The sequence below is a fragment of the Panthera pardus genome, unplaced genomic scaffold (assembly GCF_024362965.1).
Source record: "Panthera pardus isolate Hobbes unplaced genomic scaffold, ASM2436296v1 HiC_scaffold_20, whole genome shotgun sequence".
Taxonomy (NCBI): domain Eukaryota; kingdom Metazoa; phylum Chordata; class Mammalia; order Carnivora; family Felidae; genus Panthera; species Panthera pardus.
In genome coordinates this window covers 13,988,620-14,007,899 of record NW_026526766.1, presented here as the reverse complement: position 1 = coordinate 14,007,899, position 19,280 = coordinate 13,988,620, and the positions used below count along the sequence as shown (strand labels likewise).

General features: G+C 41.3%; 1 protein-coding gene and 1 pseudogene across 3 annotated transcripts in view; one reads left to right on the top strand and one right to left on the bottom strand.

Moving 5' to 3' along the window:
• The window catches only part of CEMIP2 (cell migration inducing hyaluronidase 2), an 85,936-nt gene extending 75,707 nt beyond the window's left edge, over positions 1 to 10,229 (top strand). For all 3 annotated transcript variants that reach the window (XM_053907806.1, XM_053907804.1, XM_053907807.1), the window contains exons 21-24: positions 1,486 to 1,584; positions 5,284 to 5,438; positions 7,737 to 7,840; positions 8,195 to 10,229. In XM_053907806.1, the coding sequence (XP_053763781.1) occupies positions 1,486 to 1,584; positions 5,284 to 5,438; positions 7,737 to 7,840; positions 8,195 to 8,391 (555 nt within the window). In that variant the 3' untranslated portion in view covers positions 8,392 to 10,229. The remainder of the gene's footprint in view (positions 1 to 1,485; positions 1,585 to 5,283; positions 5,439 to 7,736; positions 7,841 to 8,194) is intronic.
• On the bottom strand, positions 3,123 to 3,267 carry LOC128778747 (U2 spliceosomal RNA; annotated as a pseudogene).
• Positions 10,230 to 19,280: the final 9,051 nt, after the last annotated feature.

Genomic DNA, 19,280 nt, shown 5'->3' with positions numbered 1-19,280 from the left:
CTATTATGATATATGGTAAGTATATTTTCAATGGCAGTTCACTATCACAGTTTCAGTGTTTCATATCCCTGTGCCACCTCTATTCTTCAACTCAACTAAAACTCTACCACCAACCCACCTACCAACCCACCAACCCACCAACCCACCAGCCATGTACCTGAAGAAGTTTATATAGATCCTTGCCTGTCCCATGTAATGTCTTAACTGCTAAAGTGGCATTTTTAGATAATCTTTGTGGAAAAGTAAATTCTCCAGCCCAATTTTCAAGTTGAATTTGTTAAGAAAGTTCTTCATTACTGACAAGATTATATAATTTATAGTTACGACTCCAACATTATAATTTTTAAAAATAATCATCATTGGAAATAGCCTGTCTTGTTAATGGTTCCATACCTTAATGTTTAGCATTCTTTGTTGTGTGTGTGTGTGTGTGTGTGTGTGTGTGTGTGTGTGTGCGCATGCTCTTGAAACATTGGTTAGAATTTATTTTTTTGAAAATACCGATGATATATATTGGTGCAATTGCATGGTACTTGAAGTGTTTGAAAACATCGCTTTTACTTGGAGATTTGAGGGAATGAGTTTGTTTTGAATATTAAAAACAGGCACATGTACCTTAGGAGTAAATAGGAAAATTCACATGAATTTTTGACTCCAAACCGGAGACTCAAAGAAATGTGGAGCTTCTGAATGTTTAGCATCATGATGTCTCATGACTATTTGCCCTTGTGAGGAAGTTGTTGACATCCATTCCGAAAGATATATACTTTAGGTGCTCAGTTGTGTGAGAAGCTTGCTTTAGAATGAGAAGAAAGCCTTTAGGGAGGAGGGAGGAGGTGGGATTTGGAGGCTGGGGGTGATTTTGAGGAGTAGAAGGAAACAAGGACACTCTTGGGAGGGAACAGCATCTGCAAAGGCAGAATTTTGGCAGGAAAGGAGATGAAGCACTGTGGGAAAGCAAAGTTGCTGCACTGTGTGTGGAATGTGCTAGAACAGTGGGGTTAGGGGCCCGTACATAAGGCGTGGCTTGATTTATGGGACACATTGCAAGTCTGGTAGAAGAATTTAGCCTGGTGATGCACAGCCTGCTAAAAGGTTTTGAACAGGGTAATCCTTGTCATCTATACTTCTTAGTTCGGGAGTGACTCAGTCCCTATTTAAGATAACTGGTCTGAAAAGGACCTTTAAAAACATTTGTGACTATTGTTTGTATAAAGTGTTTATAAGTGTAAAGCACACTTACTTAGCCTTTTGCAGAATTGGTTTTATTAATAAGAGTACAATTATTTGAGACTGGGATTATACCAGAAAGTGAGGAACAATCACTTCTTGTGTTACATCTGTATCAACACATGGAATTCTAGGCCATGCAATATGTACAAAGGGGGAAAAAACACCATTGGGTTTGATATAATTGGGTTTAATTTGAGGCCCTTTTGAAGGAAGATGCAGTTGACGTTAATAGGGAATTTCCTCCCCGTTTAGGTGGTGTTTACTAGTGATCCTCATAAAAGCTACCTCCCCGTGCAATTCCAGTCACCCAGTAAAGCAGAGACTCAGCGTGGAGACCTGTCTGTGATCTCCGTAAGTACCATCTGACATGTACCCTGCCTCAGTTTCTCACTTTGATATTTCATCCCGGTGACATGAATCATCTCTGGCAACAGTCCCTTGGTGGCAAGCAATGTAATAAAGTTATAAGTACCTCCTAAACATTTGCAGTTTTAAATAAGTTCAAACTTACTAAAAAATCTTTTTTTTTCCTCAGTAGATTGTCTTTACTGATAACTTTGAGGTGAATGTCAAAACTTGTTCACAAAGTGTTAGTTGTCTGTTCTAGGCAAGTTTATGGAAGTTAAGGCCTAAACCTCATCGCCAACACTTAGAATTGGGGTTAAGAGCCAAGCTCGCCAGTGGTAACCAGCTGTTGGCATGAGATCTGTCCAAAATCAGATTGACCCAAGTGCCACTGTGTTAGGAACTCTTGTGGTGGCAGGTATGTAGCCATCTAAGTGACGTCCAGCCTGGGCCTGGTCCCAGTCTCGCGTGGTCTCTTTAAAGGCCCCTCTTTTTTAACTTTCATAATTGAAATATAGCTGACATACAATGTTATATTAGTTCCAGGCACAGCAGGTTTGACAGCTGTATACATTATGAAATGCTCACCATGGTAAGTGTAGTTACCACCTGACACCATATGAAGTTATTACAATATTATTGACTCTATTCCCTATGCTGTACTTTTCTTCCCTGTGATTTATTTATTTTATAACTGGAGGTCTGTACCTCTTAATCCCCTTCACCTGCTTGACCCATCCTCTAACCATACGAGCCCAGTGTTTTAAAGTGGTGGGCAACACAATCACAAATCCACATGTTGTATGTTGACAAAATTCTACCTTACTCTTGTTTTCCTTCCCAATTTTTTACTTGTGTTAAAGTATTTATAACATTCATCATCTTAACCATTTTTTAGGGTTTTCTTTTTTAAGTTTATTTATTTATTTTGAGAGAGAGAATCCCAAGCTCTCAGTGCAGAGACCAACACGGGGCTCGATCCTACAAACCGTAAAATCATGACTTGAGCTGAAATCAAGAGTCAGACACTTAACCGACTGAGCTACCCAGGCGCCCCAATCATCTTAATTGTTTTTAAGTGTGCAACTCAGTGGCATGAAGTCCATTGATATTTTTGTGCAGGTATCCCCACCATCCATTTCCAGGGCTGAACTCTGAATTAAGAGCTTTGTAGCAACTCTGAATTAAGTGTATCCCTACTGGGGCACTTGGGTGGCTTAGTCGGTAAAGTGTCCGACTTCGGCTCAGGTCATGATCTCGCGGTTCGTGAGTTCGAGCCCCGCGTCGGGCTCTGTGCTGACAGCTCAGGGCCTGGAGCCTGCTTCAGATTCTGTGTCTCCCTCTCCCTCTGCCTCTCCCCAGCTCACGCTCTCTCTCTCTCTCTCTCTCTCTCTGTCTCTGTCTCTGTCTCAAAAATAAACGTTAAAACAAGTTAAGACAAGAATATCCCTACTTAAGGTGGGAGGGTGAAATGAGGCATTCCTGATCAGCAGGCATGTAGTTTCAATTGAGTAAGATACATAAACTCTCAAGAGCTGCTGTACAACGTTGTCCCTGCAGTCCACAATTATGTATTGCACACTTAAAATTTGTTAAGCGGTTGGATCAAATGACCACACACAAATATTAAAAATAAATAGAGAAGATTCCTATTTACACTTGATCTTAGCCAAAAGGCCGAGAAGCGATAGAGAAGATTCCTATTTAAAGGTAGCCCAAAGATTTCCCAACTGTATATTTATGCCTACTATCCTGTGTTAGCAACTGCTCGTTTTGTACTATGTTTGAGATGTGATTTTTTTTGGCATGAAATTTGTTAACTCAGTATCTCAATGCCGTCGGCTACCTGGAGAGCCTGATCCTAGCCGGTTGGCATGGTATCTGGGTGGGAGTCAGTTGTGTAATGGAAGCAAGTGGGTGCCGAGTCTTTCTGCTCTATTAACTTCACTAAATAATTTAAGAAGATACTGCTTTGCTCAAAAAAATCTCAGACAGGCTCTGCTCCAGGGTCGGAAGACTTTGTTTTGTTTTGTTCTGGTAAGTTTTATTTTTATTTTGAAAGAGAGAACGTGAGCATGGCAGGGGCAGGGAGAAAGGGAGAGAGAGAGAGAATCCCAAGCAGGCTCCACACTGTCAGTGCAGAGCCTGACACAGGGCTTGCACTCATGCATGCACTGTGAGATCATGACCTGAACCAAAACCAAGAGTCAGACGCTTAACCGACTGAACCACCCAGGTGCCCTGTGAAGACATTTTTTTAAACCTCCATTGCTGCATACTGAGTGCTCGGGACCCCAAAAAAGTCACAGAACATTGTATTTTGTCACATTTGCCTCCAGTGCTTTCCCCTTGCAGTACCTGAAGAGTCTTTGCTAGGACATGGCGTTGCTTTGGTCTGTGTGGAAACTGCTGTGTTTCTTTAAGCAGTAGGTCTTAGGGGATTCTTTGCAAAAGGACAGTTTAAGCGTGTTGGGTATCATTATATATTTTTTCTCAGATGTATCTTAATTTTATGTATTCTGAGTTTTAAAAACAAGTGTCTTAAAAACACTTCAGTCTTTCCAAATATAAAAGGCTACTTCACCTCAAGGATTTCCAGAATTGTTCTCTAGATTAGAGCAATATAAACATAGCAAAAAAGTCATTTTGATTCCTGTGAGACCAGTAGTGGTTAGAAATAAAATTTCAATATAATTTCCCCAAACAAGTACAGGTGCAGTGGTGATAGCATTTCTCCTTTGTTAGCCTTTAGTATAGTTTATAATTTTACACAATTTCTTTCTTTATTTTTTAAGGAAAACTTTTTTCTTAAGTTTGTATTGATTTATTTAAGTAATCTCTGCACTCGATTTGGGGCTTGAACTCACAACCCTGAGATCAGGAGCCACACGCTCATCCGACTGAGCCAGCCAAATGCCCCAATTTTACACATTTTAGGTAGGAACAGTGCCTGTGGCTTAAATTGGTGTTGAATCATTTTTTAGTCTGGTGAGGGTTTTTTTTTCCTTCTTTTTTGGCTGATGAATTAATGATATTCGGATGTGTCTGGCGTTCCTTTTTCTTCAAGAAGTCTCAAACTGCTAATTTAGTTTAAAGAGGACTACTGGAAACTTCAGCTCACAATAATTGTGAACCAAATCTATTACTACCTTGTGGCTTAAATCCTGGTGAAATTACCACTTTTCCACTTTGATTTTACAGGAGAGCTGTGGATGGAAAAAAGGAGATGAAGCCATCTGGCTCCTCTCCTGTTCCAAACCTAAACTCTAACGGGGGGCTTACGTGTGGGGGGAGGTGTGGTATTTTTTTTCTGAACCAATGTGACATTAAGTGAGCTATCGGAGCTGCAGTACAAGGCTATCAACTGATCTTTCACTGAGTTTGCAAGCATTGGCCCCAGTGAGAGAGTGTGTGCAAAAATTAATCCCGTACACGTGCAGAGTCACGCTGCTCAACTGAGTGCCTCCATCGAGATGCCTTTCTCGAGCATCTATCCCAACAGTAAAGACCAATCGAGGCACGGCCTAGAGAACACTGGCTTAGTTTCAGATGTTGGTGGAGAAAGAATAAATGGATCATGCAGCTTGAATCCTGGAACTATAATTTGAATCATGGGTTTAGAAGACAGAGGGACAGACTAGAAAAATGAGCCATCCTGGAGATATGAAATGGTGGTGACGGCGGAAGGCGTTTCTCTCTTCTCAGGTCAATGGCACCGACTTTACCATCCAAAATCCGGGTGTTCTTCTCCTCGTTGTGGATGCCTGCAGCGTTCCTTTCCGCTTAATGGCAAAGAAGGTTTTCTCTCTTGCTGATATCAGTCGCTTGGAAGAGTATTTGAGAACAGGCATCCCTCCAAGGTAGGTGAAGCTTGCTCTGTAAGAGGGACAAGTCACCTTGAGCAAGTGACACCCGGTTAACTCTGAGCTTTGGTTTGTCTTTCCACCCTTTTCCTCGGTGGGCACTTACGGCTGTTGAAAGGTATCCATTCCTTCCTCTTCTCAGATGGACACCCCTGTGGTCTAAAGTACCTATCATTGATAAGTGAAAGCCGGGCTATTAGAAGAGTTTACAAATAGTGTAAAGGCTCTTTGAAGGGGTATTGTTCTGTATTTTGGAGCTTTACTGTCCCACATTTTAGCATTTGGTTGATCTGCTTTGCACCTAACTCACTCAGAAGGTTCATTACTGATGTAAGCAATTTTATACACAATTTTGCCTTTGTGGCCATCTGTCCCACTGATAAGCCCCCAGATGGCATTGTGCTGTGAATTCATCTCCTGGCTCACATGGAAGGGACTGGAAAGGAGTCAACTGATTTTTAAGCAGTTGAGTATCTGGTCTCTCTTTTCAGAGCCCTGGTCTGATTGGTTTTGTTTTGTTGGTCTCTGAAGAAGCAGGCACATGAACAAAACCTTTCTTTTTGGGGATTGGTTAGACCCTGCCTAGAGGCAAGGCGATGAATTCAGGCTCCTTTCTGCCTTCCTTGGTTGTGCTACAGACATTGATTTACATGCAGATTTTCAGTTAGTGAAGTAACTAAGGGAGGGACATAAGCTTCCTGGGGAGTAAAGTCCTGTCTAGTTTTTGAACACATCTTCGGTTATCTGATGACTTACGCTCATTACGCTTTACAGAACCAGGTCTCAGAGAGTCCCCTAAAGTCATCGGATTATTTGAGTGTAATATACAATGTGCATGTGTAGCCCTGTCTTCTGCTTTAAGATACTTGTAGGGAATTCCAAGGCCTCAGTTTTCTTTCAGGATTTAAAACTTTTCCCAGTGGTGGAAACACAGGTACTCAGTCCACCTAAAACAATCCAGAGTGTACCTCTCACCACCAATATTTAGGATAACTTGGTGTCCTTCACGGTACCCTATAGATTTAAGAGTTAAAACCAAGTCATTAAAAAGTCACAAGGTTGTTTCTAGAAAGGAGACCGAAGGAAGACTTTTAAAATATGGGTAGTGCTGTGCTTCTTCATCTGGGCTGGTGACATAAGTATGTTTAGTGGGCAGAAATTTGGTGTGCTAAACACTTAGTAATACTTTACTGTCTGTGTGTTGTGTCTTAACAAAGTGTTAAGAGGTTATGGCGCAATTGGGAGTGACTTCTGGAGAGACTGTGCACGTATTGGGTGGGGGGGGAGTGGGGACCTGTAAGTGATCTCATGGGACTAGCCTGAAGGGAGTCAGGCCTGTAGGGTTGCTATGGTCAGACCTCTGTTCTGAGTCTGAATGGTCACCACTGCTTTAGAATGACTTCAAAGAATCCATACCAACCTAAAACTTCTGGATCTTAATAAAACATGTCAGGACCCTCATTAAGAAAATGAATACTGATGGATATAAGCAAGTTGAAGAAAAGGATAGATTTTCCCTGTTTCTAGAGGGAAAATTAATATTGTAAAGATGTCACTCTACCTACATAAATATAAATTTAACACATTTCCATCAGTGTCCTAATAGGTTACTTTTCTATTGTCCTTGACAGTTGGTACTGAAATTCATCTGGAAGAATAAATGTGGGAGAGTAATAAAATATTTGTAGACAACTTAATACAGGGGGCTTGTTTTATAAGATATTAAAATAAATCATGAGGCCATAGTAATTTAGCCAGCATAGCATTGGCAGAGGAGAGAGGAGAGAAGAGAGGTCAGGAGAAGAGAAAATCCACAAACAGATCTAAGTATATATGTTGCTATGCTACATAGCAAACAGGGCAATTTCAACCAAACCATGGGGCACAGATTTTATTTCTTTTTAGAATTGATGTTTATTAATTTATTTGATAAATAGATAATAGGACTTAAATAGATAAGTAGAGTATCTGAAACAAACAAAACTAACCTCCTCTGTTAGTTTATTCCATAAAAGAGCAGAGTCCCGATTTGTTCACTGGGTCAACTGACCTAAATGACCTTTGCCTTCCCTACTCTTGGAGACACCTTGGAATAGCAACACAGTTCTGGGTGGGTCAGGGGAGCCAAACTTGGAACAGCAGGAAGGTGAAAAGCATCTGGTTTTTTTTTTTCCTGTTTGTTTTGAGTTCTGCTTTTGTCTAGCATATCTATGGTGTACTCAGTTCAGAAAGGTACTCAATTAACACATGCTGATTTACTGAAATTCCCTCCAACTTTCTAACTTTTACATACAGGTCAATTGTTTTGTTGAGCACAAGAGGAGAAATAAAGCATTTGAATATTTCAGAATCGTTAGTACCTCTGGGATTAGCCAAACCAGCTCATCTTTATAAAAAAGGTTTGTATTTGTATTATTCTATGGAGTTCTTTTGAGTCCAGCCACATGAGCATTTTTATGGTGGACTATGGCCCCCAGATCGTTTTCATGAGCTTATTTTGCTGAAGCGGGCATCATTAAGATCATCTTTAAATAAGGAAACATTATTAGAGGAAGCGTTTGGGGATGTGGTTTGTTATTTGGGGCAAGAGGTGGGTGGTAAGAGTTCAATGGCTGACGTAAGGAAGGATAGTTTTTTTGTGTTTATAACTGTCTTTGTTTTGCTCACCTCCGACTCACCTCCTGCATTATCTTGCCTGAAACTAGTAGATGTACGAATTACCCTTTTTTTTTTGTTATTGTTTGTTTTTAAAGGGAGTACCATATTTTTGGGATTCAGCGGAAACTTTAAACCATCATGGGCTAAGCTATTCACCAGTCCTGCTGGCCAGGGCCTTGGGCTGCTTGAACAATTCATACCTTTGCAGCTGGATGAATATGGTTGTCACAGAACCAGCGCTGTCCGCAGAAGAGATCTGGAACTGTTGATGCAGACTTCAAAAGCACATTAGAGACTCTCTGTAACTTAAGTGCTGGGGGAAAAAAATGTGAACTAACTTATTTAATTTATGGCATTTTTAAAGTGACACTGTTAACCCAACGGAACCATTTTCCTATTTGATCCAGACAGGGGAAAAGAGAGCTTCAAGTGATCGCTTAAATACCAGCTCACGCACCTTCTAGTTGTACAAAGTGTTGAAGAATTTATTTGTATTTGTTAGGCTGGTATATTCAGAGAGCGGTTCGATTCCCCACCTTCCACTCTGTGTGTTTTAGTGACTGTAAGCAGTGCTTTCCTTTTTGCATCACAGGATGTCATGGGACAAGGCGGGGGCCTCCGAGGGTCAGCCCAAGTCCTTGAGCAAACCAGCTCTTGTAGCACCTCATATACTTGAAGGCTGATGCCCAGTTGTGTCATTGGCTTTGGGTCCACAGTTGACCTGGGTGGCTGGCAAGTTCACCGATGCCTTGGGCTCTGGATCTGGGCTGGCAGCTTTTGCCGATTGTATAGGATACTCAATGGCAGAGTTTTCCATATGGCAGCTCAGGCCCAGCTCATGCCCTTTTTTGCCTGGGCATGTGCTATTTTTATTCGTTTGTCCATTGATTCCTTCCAAGGGTTTAACTTTCAAACAGAAAGGATACTGGGACAAAAGGGCTTTAGGGATTTGATGTCCCTCATAAATCTGCGCCCATGGGCAAAAATTTGATCTGCACCAAGGTCTGAAGTTGTTGGGACCATATTTGCAGCTTTAATTCTTAACCTGTTTCAACTGTATATTCGTGTTTAAAACGCAGAGCTGAGCTGAATATTTACTTTTTTCTTTTCTTTTTTTTTTTTTTTTTAGAGAAGGCCGTTTTCCTGAACTGTAAACTTGGGTTGTTTCAACTTGCACAAAGGAAGTCTGTTCTTGGGGTTGCTCCTGCACCTGGTTTTTGTTGTTGTTTTTATGTGTGGATTTTTTTAAAGCTTTTCTGCTCCCCATCCTGCCAGGAAAATTGCAGAAAGCTTAAGGATACCCCAAAATGTTACACTCAGGGGGAGAAAAAAGGGAGAGCCTTTTAAGGGTCAGAATCATGGAGGAGATCTTCAGAAACAGTACTCTGTATAGCCTTAGAGGAGTTAGTCACTCTTAATTAATTAAATCGTTAGAGCCAATTTTTTTAAAAAAGTGCCATGATGCCCTATTTCCCTTCCCCCCGAGTGTTCTGTCAGCGAGAATTGCATGTGTAGAAAGATTGGCCCCACAGCCGGGGCGGTGACCACACCAAGAGGAGAGAAGGATCAAAATGCCTTTACCTTTTCCGAAGCCTGTAATACATGAAGTGTATGAAGACACGGCCGTGGCCAGATGGTAGGAAGTGTGTTCAGGCTCACTTGGTCCTGAATACAGACACACTCGTTTTCCTCCACCGAGAGCAAAGGCTGAGGGCCTGTCCCTTTGTGTCCATGAGAAACTGCAGAGCAGCTCTGTGACTTCTGTTGACTTTACAAAATATGCTACCTCAAAATGCTGCCGATAAACCATTCTAACTCTAAGTGCTCTTGCTAAGGGCACATGTCTTAAAGTTTAAGGCTGTTTTTGTTTTTTTTTCTTTTGTATCTTGATGAACAAGATCTTACCTATGAAATATATTATTGGATCATGGTTCCTGAAGGTGATTAAAGTCTGTTTGTGTGTGTGTTTTTTACGACTTAAGTATCTCTTGTGTGTGTTTTTTAGAGTTTGGTTCTTTAAAGATTTGGAGAGGCTATGTAAGTTCCAAGGCACTCGTTTTTTTCTGATTTATATGCTAATAATCAGGGCCTAAGTTAAATAAATAAAAATGTGTGTGCATGTATTTTTTATATATTGTGTGTGACTCAATCAATCAATCATTTTTTTATTCCAGATTGCAGCTGTAAAGAAGCTATCGGCAGAGATGAGGAAGGGAAGCCGTCTGCCAAGTAGATTTTGAAAGACTAAGCCGCAGAGGGACAGGGATCACATTCTCAACCTTGCCTGCACATTGGAATTGCCTGGCAGCTTTAAAAAATACAAAGGCCTGGGCCCCACCCCCCACCCCTACTTTCAGGTTTAATTGGTGTGGGATGCAGCCTGGGCATTGGAATTTTTTTAAAGCTCCCTGGGTGATTCTAACATGCAGCCAGGTTTAGGACCCACCACACTAATATAATAGGTCCACTGTTTAACTTCGGTCTGTAATTTTTGACTAAAACAAAATTACATTTGTCTATTATTTTTATTTGCTATTCCTATACTACAGAACTCCCGGACCTAAATAGCATTTCACTATTGTCTTCTTTGAATAGAATTTTAGATACAGTTTGTAGTCCTTAATCGTCTCAAATTGTTGAATCGGTCATCTAAACTGACAAATACATTTCCGGCAATGGGGAGCTAGCAATCGGTTCTAATTTCTTTGGAGAAAATATATCCTATTTAAAGGTGATTTCAAAGCTCATAAGCATTTTCCATCAGGTGAGGCAGCTGGCTGAGCTCCAGTGATGCGACCGTCCACAAATCAGCCAGCTGATGAGAAACCCAGGGCCTTCTCATATGTCGGCCGACTTGGGTTTTAAGTCTTCACTCTAAGGTGCCTGCCTTTCCACCTGAGCCAGCATGCCACATATTCTCACAAGCTGGAGGAGAACTAGCTGGGAGATGAAAGGCAGATGCAAGGTCTTTACAATGTGACTCCAAAGCAGCCTAAGCTGATGTTCAGATGCCGGATGGGGAGGGGGGCGGTTATGACTTCTCTGTTCTCCAGCTTCATCAGAGGAGAACACATCCTCCTGCCATTAAACAGATCACTTTGCTTTGAGAAGGGCGGGGCAATGAGGTGGTAGAGGCTTGAATGCTTCAGATAACTAGGTGTTCATTCCCTAGGAGATGAGGTAATGTTTGGATAAGTCCAGTTGAAAGGCATTTTAATAAGCAGGAATGCACTTAGTGAACTCAAGTGTTCCCCCCACCCTCAACCCCCCACTGTCTTGGCCTTCATGGGTAAATACATAGATCCCTTTGTGACCATGTTTGCTGATTTTGTGATGCTGAGTTGGACCTTACCCTCCAGAATTCTTGATGACTATGAATGGAAGTAATTGGTTAACAGATTTTCATCATTACTGTTGTCTTAACTCGGTAATAACCCAGTGTTGCTACAAATGTGAGCACACATTCTGGGTTGGGGCAAATTTTCAGCCAAAGGTCAGGGAGGAGAAAAATCGAGGAAAGGTATCCCCAGCCCCTTGCTCACAAATAACAAATTGGAGCCATTTGGAGCATAGAGGGTTTGTTTTTGTTTCTGTTTTTTTTTGTTTTTTTTTTAACATTTATTTATTTTTGAGACAGAGAGAGACAGAGCATGAACGGGGGAGGGGCAGAGAGAGAGGGAGACACAGAATCTGAAGCAGGCTCCAGGCTCTGAGCCATCAGCCCAGAGCCCGACGCGGGGCTCGAACTCACGGACCGCGAGATCGTGACCTGAGTTGAAGTCAGACGCTTAACCGACTGAGCCACCCAGGCGCCCCATCTGTTTTTGTCTTTTTACCCATATTTGTCCTCAGTATGAGAGAGAAGCTAAAAAAGATGCTAATCGGGTCCTGGTGTTGTGGGGAAGGGCACACACACTTTATTTTTATGTGGTAAAATTAGACAATGACTAACTATCAAGATTTTAAAGGAGGAACTGTACCCCACAGGGCATCCAAAAATATCAGCCATAGGAAGCTGTGAAATGTTCTATCTGAAAATACAGCAGAGAGTCAGAAAACAACCTCATTGATTAACTTTTTCAATTTTCCTAAGATGGACAGTGTGTTGAGTCTGCATGAAGAGTGATCAGTTTAAGGTTCATCTTCAGAAGGGGTGCCTGGGTGGCTCAGCTGGTGAAGTGTCCAACTCTTGATTTTGGCTCAGGTCATGATCTCATGGGTTTGTGAGTTCGAGCCCTGTGTTGGACTCTGTGTCAACAGCATGGAGCCTGCTTGGGATTCTCTCTCTCCCTCTCTTCCTGCCCCTCCCCTGCTCATGCACATGCCTGCTCTCTCTCTCAAAATAAGTAGACATTTGGAATAAACAAAGTTCATCCTCAGAAAAGCTTAGACTTTACAATCACAGGTGGATTCCTCAGGGGTTGGCAAAGGACGTGTAGGCCAAACTTGCCCTGACTGGTTTTGTACCAATTCTGAGCTAAGCATGGCTTTTACCTCTTTAACCCACTGGACAAAGTCGAAAGAAGAGTATTATTTTGTGATGTGAAAATTAGGTGAAATTTAAATTTCAGTGTTCATAAATGTAGTCTTCTTAGAAGACAGCCACACTCACTTGCTTACGTGATGGTTTACATATTCGGTGGCACATCTAAGTAGCTGTCACGGAGACTGATTGAGAAGCTGAAAATATTTACTGTGTTCCTTTAATGAAAAAGTTTGCCGACCCTTGATCTTGGCAAAGGGCATACTGGTGTTCATTATCCTGTTCTTGGAACGTTCACAAGGCTTGAGAATTTTTTAAATAGAACGTTAAGGAAAAAACTGGCATCAGAATCACCCGAGGTGCTTGATGAAAGTGAAGAATCTCAAACCCCAACTCAGACTGGAGATTTGGCATCTCTGGGGGTTGGAGTTGGGAACATATTTTATAACAAGCTCCCCAGGTATTTCTTATAAAGAAAAGTCTGAGAACTTTTCTGAGAACCTCATAACATGTAGTGAACTCCTGTTAATTCTCTCCCTCCTTTCCTTCAGTAGAGAACACATCTGAACAAATCTGAATGTTGTGTTTTTTAACCCTGATCTACATTGTCTTCCCCAGAACTTTTTGTGACTAATGCAAGGCAGATCTGACACACACAGCACAGTAGACAACTGTTTGCTGGGGCAAAGGCTTGGAGCCCACGATAAAATCCTCTCTCTCCATTGTCTGAAATTCTCACTGTTAGAATTATTCCTTTGGCTACAGTCATTCCTACGATTGTTCCTACAGTTATTCCTACAATTATTCCTATGGTTATCCCAGCCATCTTTTGGGGTTTTTTGCAAGTTCTTTTTGTTAATTTGAGGAGTTTAAATGAAAAATGTACATTTAGCCACAATGTACAGGTTGCACAAACAAAAGCATAGTTTCTTTGCTTTTATTTTTTCAATATATGAAATATATTGTCAAATTGGTTTCCATACAACACCCAGTGTTTCTTTGCTTTTAGATTGGAACTGTATCCACCCTAGTTAGTTCATATTTGTAGAAGCACTGTCAAGTGCAGATTTTTTTTTTTTTTTTTTTTTTTTTTTAAGATAGGGGCAAATGGGTGGCTCAGTCAGTTAAGTATCCAACTCTTGGTTTTGACTCAGGTCATGATCTGGTGGTTGTGGGATCAAGCCTCCCATCAGACTCAGTGTGATGTGTGAAACGTGGAGCTCGGTTGAGATTCTCTCTCTCTCTCTCTCTCTCTCTCTCTCTCTCTCTTTCTCTTTCTCTCTCAAAATAAACTTAAAAAAATAAATAAATAAAAGAGGCACCTGGGTGGCTCAGTTGGTTGAATGTCTGAATGTCTGACTCTTGATTTTGGTTCAGGTCATGATCACAGTTTCTTGAGTTGGAGCCCCGAGTTGGACTCTGCATTGGCAGCTCGGAGCCTGCTTGGGATTGTCTCTCCCTCTCTGTCTGCCCCTCCCCCACTTGCATGTGCTTGTGTGCTCTCTCTCTCTCTCTCTCTCTCTCTGAAAATAAGCTTTAAATAAATGATAGAATGAATTACTTCATACAAGTAATTTGCTGTGTAAGTGAAAGCCTTTTAATACGTGAACTTTATGGAGGGGGTGAGAGGCAGTCCGATGGACTTGGGGGATTATGAAATTAGTCTTTGCTGAGAAACTGGATGGGACACTCTGTGGAAGAAGGTGGCAGGGTTTCCTTCTTCCACCTCCTCTCGCCAACCCATGTGGGTCTTAAACACCCAGTTCCTAAGAGTGGGAGGCATAGATCAGATAGGTCTCTGATGTGGGAGAAGGTAGGATCTACACATAGCTCAGGGCAAGAAGCATCGTTAGCTCCCAATATGGGAGAGAAGAAGAGAGTTCTGACAGGGGAGAGAAAGACCATCCAAAACCTGTTGCCTCCTTCAAAAATGTGCATGTGAACACTCTTCTAAGGAGAATGGCCCTTTGTGAATAGTTAGTGGGTATGAGACAGTGAAGTGCCTCATATACTTCACTGCTGTAGATACTGTGGATGTTCTGGTGACCACGCTAGGTTTGATGCCAGTTAGGGGTCTTTACTAGCGGTGTGACTTAAATGGGTTTCTAGTCCTGGTCCTCAGCTTTCTCATCTATAAAATGGGACTACCAATACTTGGGTAAAATTACAAAGGGGATTAAATGAAAGTAGCCATGGTTCCCAAACATGGTTAATCATCAACAGTAACAATAAACACCTGGGTGGATTCTTTACCAAAAAAATCGGATTTCCAGACACCTGTACATTCTTTCTGTTTTAAGTAATCTCTACACCATATATGGCACTTGAACTCACAATCCTGAGATCAAGAGTCACTGCACCACCTACTGGGCCAGCCAGGTGCCCCCCAGACACCTGTGAATTCTCATTTTGTGGTTTTTCCAAGGCTAAGGATTAAGGAATCTGTATATATTAAACTTATCCATATACATTAAACCTCAGTGGCTCAGTCAGTTAAGCTTCTGACTCAGTTTCAGCTCAGGTCAACAATCTCACGCTTCATGGGTTTAAGCCCCATGTCAGGCTCCACACTGACAGTGCAGAGCCTGCTTGGGATTCTCTCTCCCTCCCTCTCTGCCCCTCCCCCATGCATTCTCTCTCCCTCCCTCCTTCTCTCTTTCTCTCAAAATAAATAAACTTAAAAAAAGACTTAAAAAAAAAAACAAACACCCTTTGGAGATAATGCCAGATTTGGGAAGCGCTGAGAGGCCCTATGAAAGCCCCTGGCCTAGTTCTAACCCACTTCCTGTACTCAGTTGTTTGTGTCTAGAAAACCGGACCTCGGGCCAGGCAGTTCAGCGACTTGGTTTGGGCGTTCTTGTGAAGTTTGCATTTCTGCCCTTGGTTGCGCCAGCTCGGTAAGACAGCAAACCAGCTGTGTACGGGCTAGAGCTACAAAATGTGGAAAGACAACCGTGAGATGAGAACATGTGGCTGCACCCTGTCCCACAGCTGTGTATGCAGCTTTCTGCTCTCCGTCCGCGTGAGGGAAAACTGCAGCTCAGCTAATACTTTGTCTCTTCCAGTCCCTTTTGCCATAAACTCACATGGAATAGAAACAGCTCATTTCTAATTTTCGCTCCATGCTTCAACCGCCCACATTTTCACTTTTGCTTCTTAGCAAGCAGGAAAAGTGCTAACACAGTGAAATATTCAGAGCTTGGGTTTATATGACAAGCTGAAGCTGAGCGAAGGGCTTGGAAAATGAACGCCTTTGGCCCCAAACCTTCCCATGTCTCTGCACCCCATTCCTTGTTACACCTCCTTCTCAATGCCCTGGGCCCACTGCTGCGGCACCGTGAGACTGGGCAAGACCACATTCCCAGACCTCTTTGTACCCATTCCTGCTCACATATCCCGTGTCCAGCCCTCAGGATCCTTACTCCTTGCTAAACTAATTCAAAACCAGATTAGTCCTCATGTCTAAAACTAATTCCTTCTTAGGCAATGATGCCATTTTAAAATCAGCCTGCAATTGCTTATAATGTTAAAAGTAATGTGTTGCTGGAAGTTTTGTTTATCTGATTTGGTTGGTTTTTAAAGCGATTTTGCCCTCCTGCATCCTTCACCTATAAATGGGGCTGGTGCCATCAAAGCCTAGAGAAAGTTACAAATCTGGAAAATCCACAAACCAGGTAATCAGTCACTGGGTAATGGGGTCAAAACCATCTATGGGATACCAGTATTTGTATTTGAATAGAATCCCTTCTGATCGTCTTGAAGAAGGTTATGGATACTCCTGTGATTTTCCTTCTACTTAAACAATGTTCTCAGAACACAGAGACTAGATGAGTAACCCTACCTGGCTCTGAAACATAATCCATTTGGATTCCAGGCCCAGGGGGCTTGGCCACAAGAAAGCATATTTATCATGACATGTTCCTGGAAGCTGTGCTCTGTGAACACTGGAAAATCCCCTTTGTTTGTACTGTCTTGCATTTCTGTAAATCGCATTATTTCAATAGCTGTAAGGAAGAGATTGGGTAATTACAGCTTTCCTTTGTTGCAGCCTTATATTGAAAACATGTGCCTGCAAGGTTAAGTGAGGATCCAAGTGGATAGATGATGTATAAAAAAAATTAGAGATCACAAGGATTAGGGTTTCCTGTACACTTTTATCCAGAGGAAGAAGGTCAATTACAAATGCAAAATTATTATTTTGGGGGGTGAAGGCAGGGTGATTTTATTATATTGGTGATCTATATTTTCTGGCTCTTGTTTCCAATTCCTTGAAATGGGATAATTTGTTTATTTCAGCTATAAATTCTTAATGTGATGTTATCTAAAATAATTGGATTCAGAAGCTACCGATAAGTATAATTATTGGATATTTTGGATAGTTGGCTTTGAAACTGTCAACTTAATACCTATGTTGTTGCTACATACTTGAAATAACGAGAGGATCTTTTAATAGTATTTCATTCTTTATTTGCTCACAGAAGACAAATGATTAAAATGAAGCATAAAGGTAACCAATGAAAGGCGTAAAGAATAGCAAATAGAAACATAGAATGAGATAGAGAAGAATGACTATCCTCTTTTTTTAAAGAAAAACTTTCCATTAACTATTTCTATACTTAAATTAGCAGGTCAGAACCAGTGGAATCTAGCCAGTGAATTTCTGAGTTTGCTATTTAAGTTAAAAAAATTTTTTTTTAATGTTTTATTTATTTTTGAGAGAGAGAGAGATAGTGTGAGTGGGAGAGGTGGAGAGAGAGAGAGGAAGATCAATCCTAAGCAGGCTCGAGGTTCTGAGCTGTCAGCACAGAGCCTGACGTGGGGTTTGAACTCATAAACTACAAGATCATGACCTGAGCAGAAGTCAGTAGCTTAGCCGACTAAGCCACCCAGGCGCCCCTGACTTTGCTATTTTAAACAAATTCTGCCCTCTTTGTTACTGTGTGTGTGTGTGTGTATCTCATATGCCTGAGAATTTATAAGTTATTCTGATATCATCACTAAAATCGTGAATTTAAAGTCTTTATCACTCTGACCTTGACCTTGAATTTAGTTTTCAATGCTATCGTACTTGCATTTAATTAAAAGTCTTCAATATGATGGGGCATCTGGGTGGCTCAGTCAGTTAAGTGTCCGGTTAAGGTTTCCTCTCAGGTTGTGATCAAATAGCTTTGTGGCTTTGTGGGTTCGAGCCCTGCGTTGGACCCTGCACTGACAGTGCGGAGCCTGCTTGGGATTCTCTGTCTCCCTCTCTCTCTGCCCCTCCCCCACCTGTGCTGTCTCTGTCTCTCTCAAAATAAATAAACTTAAAAAAAAGTCTTCAATATGACAACCTTGAATTTAATTTAGTCTTTAACATTATAAACTTTATCATATTGTTCACAGATACATCATTTTGGTGTATAAAAAAGCATGTATTAGGTTGTTTACTAGCAGAACGTTCTTCACAATGTTTCATATAATCTAAATTTGTAAATACTGCTTCTGTTTTGTTTATCCTTAATACACTTGACTAACTTTGTGGTAAGTGACATGAATTTTATATTAGGATTAAGCACGTTTCTTTGAAACATGGATTTTTTTTTTTTGTAATTATATAATTGAGGATTTGGAAAGAGATCCTCCACATGTCAAAAACTCACATTTTAACGACAAAATTTGGTTCCTCCCCTGTTATAGAAGCTTATCTTGGTGAGGACTACAAAGAATATTTTACTGGTGTGTGCAGTGTTAAATGCTGAGGACTCTTGTTAAAGATGGTAAAGTAGACTTTACTCCAGGGGTTATTCCAATGGAGTTTTGTACTAGGAGAGGATGGAGCTCAATTCTTGGAATACAACAAGGACAAAGCGACATTTATAGACAAGGAGCAGGGTAGGCATTGGTGGATGGGATATTGCTAAAAGGAAACATCACTAGTAGGGGGATTCTAGTTTTATGGGATTTTTGCCTGGGTGATGAGATACCAAGAGTGGGAATGAGGAATTTGATCAGATATCAAGAGTGGGGGATTTTCCCTAAACTGACACAGCAGGATTCTTGCTGAAACTGGACTAAATAGGCCAGAAGGTCCCCAAAACGCAAGGTCAGGGGCCTAGTCAGAAGAAGGACCCAGAGGAGCCTGACTCATTTTGGTCAAGGAGAGCGTCTTTATCAGTGGTAGGTAGAGTCTTGCTTTGTGGCTGAAGTTAAGTCTGTTAATTACCATGGGGAAGTTAGCTATTTAGATGTACCCATCTGCTTGGTATGAGTTTCTAAGTTTAGAGAGAAAAACAGTTTAGCCTTTCTGATTACACTTCTATGAGATTGCCTTGAAATGGGCTGTACTGGTGAATGTTAGGGTTTCAGGTGCCACAGGGAAAAACAACGGTTATGAAGGAGAGACATCATATTCCATGTTGTGGGATATTATCTTCTGGGTTCTGCATTCTTGATTGTTTTCCAAAGCCCAGAATTATCCTTTTTAAAGTGATGTTTATGGGCTATTTCCATCAGAACCATGGGATTTACTGTTAACACTGCAGATTAATGAGCTCCGTTCTAGATGGATTGAGTTGGAATCTTTTGTTGAAACCCCAAAATCTGTATTTAAATAAGCAGCCTAAACAGTGGAATGAATCATAGCACCCAGAAGTAGACTGGTAACAAAAATGGCATTACAATCAGTGGGTAAGGGATAAATTAGTCAATAAATAAAGTGA